At 40.5% G+C, this 8,085-nt stretch overlaps 1 protein-coding gene across 4 annotated transcripts; it reads right to left on the bottom strand.

Annotated features, from left to right (window-relative positions):
* On the bottom strand, nt 931-3,059 carry LOC8085364 (homeobox-leucine zipper protein HOX2). 4 transcript variants are annotated; one of them, XM_021450226.1, is made up of 2 exons: nt 2,590-3,059; nt 931-1,280 (listed from the first exon to the last, which is right to left on the bottom strand). In XM_021450226.1, the coding sequence occupies exons 1-2, from the start codon at nt 2,884-2,886 to the stop codon at nt 1,185-1,187; spliced, it is 393 nt and encodes a 130-aa protein (XP_021305901.1). In that variant the 5' UTR covers nt 2,887-3,059; the 3' UTR covers nt 931-1,184. The 4 variants fall into 4 exon arrangements, with proteins under 4 accessions (XP_021305901.1, XP_021305904.1, XP_021305902.1 ...); XM_021450229.1 differs by lacking the exon at nt 931-1,280 and adding an exon at nt 2,116-2,484 and having other exon boundaries at nt 2,590-3,058; XM_021450227.1 differs by lacking the exon at nt 931-1,280 and adding an exon at nt 2,116-2,315 and having other exon boundaries at nt 2,590-3,058.

The following is an 8,085-nucleotide window of genomic DNA, read 5'->3' as shown; positions in this document are numbered from 1 at the left end:
ATCGAGATATCACCACCTAGAGGAGGTCTCAATAGGCAATTCCTACAAAATTCATAACTCGAAGTGAAATGGATTAGTTAACCATCGAAGGTTCCACATATATATGTCTGGAACTTCTCCACTTATCTGCAAGTTTCGTTAAAATCTATATATATAGAAGTTCGGCAGAAATAATAAGCAAAAACAAAACTGATGGATTATGAGAAACGTAGGTCAAATCCACCAATTTTATCTCGCAATTAAGTTGTTTCGAAACAGTCATAAAGATCACCTGCACATAGAATCTCCCGCACTAGAAGGTCAATACAAAGCAAGAACTAGAAATAAACGAAACAAAAATGGTGAACAAGAATTTGTTTCCAACGTCTCTGTTTGAAGAACCAAAAAGCAACCAAATGTCAAGCTTAAGCTAAGTTTCTGTCAGCCAATTTTGTCGATCCACTTTCTTAATCTCTTCATTTGTAGAGACGATATTATGGCATTCACAAATTTTCCCATGGCTTGCTGCAAGAACATCAATTTTCTGAGCAATAGTCATCTAGAAGGTTTTGCCTCCACGAATAACAAATACTTTGCAAAGTGCTCAAATATTTATATTGCTCTCTTGTGCTTACACTCGCCCAATCACTCGACCCAACTCAAAAGATTGGCACAAGTAACACAAACATCACAAAAAAGGGATGGCCATAGAGGTCACATGTAGGGATGAAAACGGTCGGAAAATCTCTCAACTGTTTTCTACTTTTACATTTGGATATGAAAACGGTTAAGCCGGACACGAAAATGAACGCAAACTTATAGAATATCGAGACTTTCGAAAATGAACCATATCAAGCGGAATTATGTCGAAAATGGTAGATATACGAAACATCATGAAATACTGACACGAAGGAAATTCACTAAAAATTGAAAATTTTAAAATTTAACAACAATTTAAATGTATTTTGTGCAAAACTATGTTAAACCTTGCATTAAAATTCACCGTATGCATTTTCATTTGTTGATATGCTTTCTCAAATTTATTTGTGGCACCAAAAATATTTACATTGAATCTCCATCCCAAACCTCTTCCTAGAATTTAAATCAAATTACTTCAAATCTCCTCCATGATTTTCTAGGAATTACAAAAGTTGTCACAAAAATATAAAATCTATTTTCGGCTACTTTCTCCTCCCTCCGCTCCCTCAAATCACGCTTGGCCCAACAGACCACTTGTCCGATGGGCTGCTCACCATGGCAGGGGCACCAGCAGGCTCCGACCTCTCCCTCTCGCACGCAAGCTGCAAGTGCCAGCGGTCAGGCGCTCCCTTCTCGATGTTTCCCTAGGGTTTAAATTCCTAGGGAAAGACTTAAAAACGGTAGAGAAAATGTTTCCCCTTGTTTAGTTCACCCCAAAATCCAAAAAATTTTCAAGATTTCGTGTCACATCGAATCTTGCGGCACATGCATGAAGCATTAAATATAGACGAAAACAAAAACTAATCACACAGTTTGACTGTAAATCACGAGACGAATTTTTGACTCTAGTTAGTCTATGATTGGACAATATTTACCACAAACAAACAAAAGTGCTACGGTTCCGAAAACTTTTCAGATTTCGGAACTAAGGCCTTATTTAGTTCCTGAAAAATTTTGCAAAATTTTTCAAATTCCCCATCACATCGAATCTTTAGACGTATGCATAGAGTATTAAATATAAATGAAAATTAAAACTAATTGCACAGTTTGGTCGGAATTGACTAGACGAATCTTTTGAGCCTAATTAGTCTATAATTGGACAATATTTGTCAAATACAAACGAAAGTGCTACTATTCCTATTTTGTAAAATTTTTTGGAAGTAAACAAGGCCGAATTTTAGTAGGGAAAGATTCCTAGGGACGATTTTGACGGGAAAGACAAACGTGCCCTACGGTTTTTATAGAAACCCTAGGGAAACCATCTTTCCCTAGGAATTGAAAGCTCTAGGGAAATTTGCTGATGTGGCAGTATATGTTTCCCTAGGATTCTATCTTCCTATGGAAACTGCCACGGTCCATAGTCAAATACAGAATTTTACTTTTTCATATATATTTGTATGTTTTATTTGTTTGTCCCAAAAATGTCTCTATTCACCATGCAAGCAAATCACAATATATTGTACTGAGTTTCACATTGATATCCATCAGTTACACATTCATCTATCATATTTTTTTTACAAAACATGGATACACTCCTGTGAATCAACACACACAACGCCAACGCCACTAAATTAGCCTGTGCAATTTGCAAGCTTCCATCATCAGAAGTTACTGCAGCAGCACATGTTCAACCTAGTCTACCAAGGAAAATCAAGAAACAGACAAAAAGAAACTTATCAAGCCTGCAACACAAAACTAAATTATCTTGATTCAAGAAGAGTATTTTGTAGATTTGATGAGTAGGGATGCACAAAAGAGAACAGATCAACCCATCTGGGCCATGAATCAGCCCTGCTTCTGCAAGGCCTAAGATCAAATCTTGATTAGAGTATTAGACACCACTAGGCCATGAATCAGCGAGCGAACGGAATCAACAACCTGATGACAAGAAATAATGATAAAAAGGCTTACGGGCTTGAGCGTGCTGTGCATCTTGAAGCACACCTCGATGACAGTGGCCTGGTCCTTGGAGAACCAAAGCTTGTTGCGGCCACCGGCGCCGTCTGCACCGTCCTTGTCGCCGCGGGTGCTTCGATCTAGAGCCTGGTTATCCCTACTGGAGAGCGCGGCGACGCTGTCAGGCGAGGTGAATCGCGTCGAGGCGTGGTCAGATCCAACGCCGGCGCTGCGGCCAAGCAGCCTGCACTCAAAGGAGAGACCGACCAATCTCGTCACCCCGCACACGAAACCACTGGTTCTAGCCCCCATCGTTACCAACACTATAGATTTGAGAAGAGGAAGAAGTAGAACATGAAGTGGATCTCAGTAGCGAGAGAACAAAAATGATTTTTAGAAGAAAGGGGAGGAAGCCGAAGTGATAAGGCCTCCTGGTTTGATGGGCCCACATGTGCGCAGAGGGAGAGAGAGAAAGAGCACGGGGTTTTTTTGAGTTGTCCAAAACAATAGCCAAATTTTTTGAGCGCGTAAAGATATATCCCTATGGTTTCTGGTGTTTCCTAGGGAACACTACCATCCCTGGCCACTTACATATCATCGAGTTTCTGCCTCTTCCCTAGAAAACTGAATGAACCGTAGGGAAATGTATGTTTCCCTAGGAATCCAAAATACCACTCTAGGGAAAGAAACTATCCCTAGGGTAGTCAAAATTTCTCTAGGGAAAGACAAAAACTCTAGGGAAACTCGTTGATACCAGTAGTGTGAATTCAATTGGTTCAAATATAGAAAATAATGCAGTTCAGTCCAGGATATTTTCATACCGTTCTCATCCTTAGTCACATGGCCTTTTGTTTTGTTTTGTTTTGGGAGGGGGAGATAGCAATAACCCCATCCAAATTATTGGAAAGGAGTATGTATAATCCACTAAAAAAAACTAGCCGTTATGTGAGTCAAATTTCAGCTGCACTTGAATAGAAACTAGCCATTCGAACCAAAAAACTAGTCATTGGACACAACATGAGTAACTTCCACAGAATTACAAAACTTGCACACTTCAACACAACAACCTAGATCACCTCACGAAAAAACGCTATAATGTTTTTCTTCAAACTCTAAAATTGATATCGTATTCAGAGGGACTAAAAAACAACCAAGAAGTTTAAGTGTTGTGGATTGTCTTTGTCTCATGCCATATTACTCAGTGTTTGCTTGGTTTTAGAATTTAGACTTGTCAAAGAATTCATGTTCCATGGAAATTAATATTACAACATACGTATGCTCAAGTTAAATGGATATGTCTAATTCAATCACTTGAATCTGCAGCTTCGTATACCATTTGTTCTTGACATCAACCATCTTTATCTCAATCCTTTGAGAAAATCCACCTTGTGCATTTGACTTGAATTATTTCAACACATAAGATTATAATTCGTAGCTTCTTGATTGAAGAGAGATTTGATATTTGACGTTGCATAACTCCTCATGACTATCAATCTACTCTTGACTAACTAAGAATTTGTTCACACATCTTCACATATACAAATCTTGATCAAAACCCATGGCTATCAACCACTTCTCAATCATGCGACCAAGCCATCAACAAAACAAAACCTTCCACTTCCCTCCTATTATATGTTTTATCAATTTGCTTACCTTTTGTTCACTAGTAGCCATGCACATTTGACGTCAACATGTTTGTACTTGTGATAGATGATGTAATATATATTATATAAAAAAATATAATACTACTGAAATGTTTAAAGTAAGAGTAGTTTATATTGATTGTAATGGCAAAAGACATATGAAAAATGTTCCATGAAGACTAGAGCCACCTAACAATCAAAAATTAAAATCAATGTACATGTTGTCACACATCATGTATGTGCTAATTCAACATCGGCAATAGCAGCTCTCATACTCCTAAAAGATAGTAATATATCATATATAAATATACATTGCTTGGGTGTTAGTTAACGTATATAGAAATAATCCATGAGCACTTGGATACTATTATATCTTTCACCTAGAAGTATTCTAGAGTATCAATTTCTATTAGGAACATAAAGAATCACTATTTTTTAGATAGACAGGGGTTTCCTAAGATTTCTCTAAAAGCTCTTAAGATTCTAGGTTTAAGTTTTCATTCAGGTAGACTTACTTCCAAAACATAGAACGAATCTGACTCTCGGGAGGGGGGGGCTAACAATAGGGATGAAAACGGTCGGAAAACCTCTCAGCCGTTTTCTACTTTTACATTGGATACGAAAACAAAAACTGAAGTGGTAAAGCTGGACACGAAAACAAACACGAATTTATGGAATATCAAGAATTTAAAAAACGAACCAAATCGAGCGGAATTATGGCGAATTTAGTCGGTATACGAAAAATCAATATGGAATACTGACACGAAGGATCAAGTTGTAACCCCTATGTTTTTCAGTAAAATTTAACAACATTCAAAATGTTTTTTGTGCAAAACTTTGTTAAACCTTGCATTAAAATTCACCTTATGCATTTCCGTTTGTTGATGTGCTTTCTCAAATTTATTTGTGGCACCAAAAATATTTACCTTGAATCTTTAACTCAAACCTCTTCCTAGAATTTAAATCAAATTACTTCAAATCCTCCTTGATTTTCTAGGAATTACAAAAGTTGTCACAAAAATACAAAATCTATTTTGGGCTACTTTCTCCTCCCTCCACTCCCTCAAATCACGCTTGGCCCAACAGACCACTTGCCCGATGGGCTACTCAAAATGGCAGGCTGGCACCAGCACGCAGTGACCTCTCCTCTCACGCAAACTGCAAGCGCTAGTAGCCACGCACTCCGTTTTCATTATATCCGGTATTTTTTCTTCCCCAACTTTCACAAAGTCTGTTTTCCTCTCTCAACTCCGAAACCGGATAAATCACCCCTTTCAACTTTTCAAACTGTACATTTTACCTCTTTGGAGCGGTTTCGAAGACGGTTTTGTTACAGTGCTACAGTGATGGTGGTTTTTTTTATTTTCTTTTTTAATTATTTTGGTTATATTTTTAAAAAATCAGAGTAAATCACAAAAAAAATCATAAAATAGAAAATTTAATTTTGTTGGACTCCATATAAGTAGATCTAAATATTGAATATATAATATGATATGATTTAGTACAAAGTTTTTGCTATAAAGGTTTTGTCTTTTTATTTTTATTTATTTTGGCTAAATAATTGGAAAATCATAGTAAATTACAAAAAAAAATCATAAATTATAAAATATAATTTTTTAAGATTCCATATGAGCATATCTACGTAGTAAATATATAATATGGTATGCTTTAGCATAGTTTTTTTGTTGTAGCTTTAGATTTATGCTTTTCTGTAGTTAATTAAAATAATTCATAGCTATAGCTTCTATAATTATTTTGTCGGACTAAAATATACATATATTATGAATTGTATATATACTCATGTGGAGTCTAAGAAAATTATATTTTCTATTTTATTATTTCTCTATGATTTAATATGATTTTTCAAAGATTCAACCAAATAAATAAAAAAAGAAAATGACAAAACCTTTATAGCAAAAACTTTATACTAAATTATACCATATTATATGTTTACTATTTAGATCTACTTATATGGAGTCCAAAAAATTGCATTTTTCATTTTATTATTTTTCTGTGATTTACTATGATTTTTTAAAGATTCAGTCGAAATAATTTAAAAATAAAAAGACAAAACCATCATCATTGTAGCAAAACCACTATTCACTATAGCAAAATTGTCTTCGAAACCACTCCCGGGAGGTAAAATACACGCTTGAAAAGTTGAGGAGGTGGTTTGTCCGGTTTTGAAGTTGAGGGAGAAAAAATAGATTTTCGTAAAAGTTGAGGAAGAAAAAGTAGACTTTTTCTTTATATCTGAGCAAATTGAGCCTTGACGGTGGGCGCAGTTTGAGCCCAACGAGTTTTAACCTGTACTGTGATCCTGTTGTCCAAAAAAACTTTCTTAGCCCAAACTCAGCCCGAAACACTGTTTTTGGCTATTTTACACTATAAAATGTGTGCAGCCTATCTAGGCCCAGGCCCGGCCCGAGTTCAATCCAAAAAATTATGACCAACCTGCCTAGTGGAACGGTTATGGGCAGGATTCTTTCGCCCTAAAACAACCGGCCTTTTTTTGGCCTTGCCTAAACCCGTCCTACCCTACAAAATGTTGAGATCGTCTTCTCAATTTATTTTGTACCACCTCGTTTAGATACATGGGAGCAAGGGAGCCAATTGTTACGGATATTTTATCCGGGGTGATCTCATCTCCTCGGATCTCCTTACGGGAGATCTATCCTAACTACGACATCCCCCACGACCGCCTACGTGATATCACCCACGACTCCGAGACCGGTTCCACCTCCGTGATATCACCCACGACTCATCGTGGGCTCGAGTTTACTTGGGGCGAGAGTTTCCTCTCCCCTCCGACTGTATAAATACCTGTGATCAATGAATAAAGAAACACCCCGAGTTCATTCTATTCCTCTTTGTTCTCGTACCCTTGCATTCTACTCGTAACACGTTATCAGCACATCGCTCTCCCCTACCCCAGAGGGGAATAGCTCGGTTGGATAGAACATCGTCGAGGGATCGACCTTCGCCCAGGGCATCACCCCAAGGTAGAATCATGTCTTTCCCTCGCCGTAATCCTGCCTCAATGGCTTCTCTCATCCTCCAAATCGTCTGGATGGCGATGAACCGTGCCCGGACATTAGGCACACACTTCGGCAACAACCGCCTTCAGACGGAACTACTGGAGGACATCCGGGAACTCCTTGGCGAGGCTCGCGGCTATCGCTTTCGTGGCGAACGCCGTGATCTCAACTGGAACCCCGGGCGTTTTCCTGTACGACGTCGTTTCGGGGGAAACCGACATGCAAACGTCGGCCCTCCGTCACGGCGTTCGGTGGTGTCGTCCACGGCTCCGCCCGCGGCGCCACCGTCGAGGGCACCGACTCCACCGGCGCCTCCAGCGCCGGTCCTCGCCTTGCCGGCTCCACCCCGGCCTCGGTGTCCGCTTCACGGCGACGGCCCTTGCCCACCACCGCCACCATCCATGGTGGCCAGCCAATGGCTGTCACTGGGCATAGAGCCGCAGTCGCCGATCCGGTACCCGACGCCGACGCCGTCTTCCGAGTGGGCTGCGCACAGCCCGCCTCCGCGCCGTCCGTCTCCACCGACCATCGCAGCACGGATGTCGGCGCCAAATCGTCTGCTGGCATACATCGTCGACCCGGCGCTCGCTGCTCCACCACCACCGCCACCACCTCCTCCTTCGTGACTCCGCCGCACGTGGATCAGCGTCCCCCACGGGCCTTCGGCTCGGGGACGCGCTCCCCTGGCTTGAGGACGTCACTGGGGGAGGGGGAGGAGGAGCCCGAGCGGCCACTGCTCGGCACGGTCGCCCACGCGCGGCCTTGCCGCGGTCCTCCGGTGCACGGAAACGGAGGCCGCCTTCGGCGCGGTGCTCGACGACGGCGGCCCG

Source organism: Sorghum bicolor, chromosome 10 (genome assembly GCF_000003195.3).
Source record: "Sorghum bicolor cultivar BTx623 chromosome 10, Sorghum_bicolor_NCBIv3, whole genome shotgun sequence".
Lineage (NCBI taxonomy): Eukaryota > Viridiplantae > Streptophyta > Magnoliopsida > Poales > Poaceae > Sorghum > Sorghum bicolor.
Note: the sequence above shows the minus strand (reverse complement) of the source record. Positions and strands in the feature narration are given on the sequence as shown.

Bases quoted from the DNA above. Each gene is read 5' to 3' on its own strand.
- LOC8085364 (XM_021450226.1), bottom strand. From the start codon at position 2,886: ATGGGGGCTAGAACCAGTGGTTTCGTGTGCGGGGTGACGAGATTGGTC. The intron at 1,281-2,589 runs GTAAGCCTTTTT...TGGCACTTGCAG, and splicing joins TGCACAGCACGCTCAAGCCC to CTTGCGTGCGAGAGGGAGAG.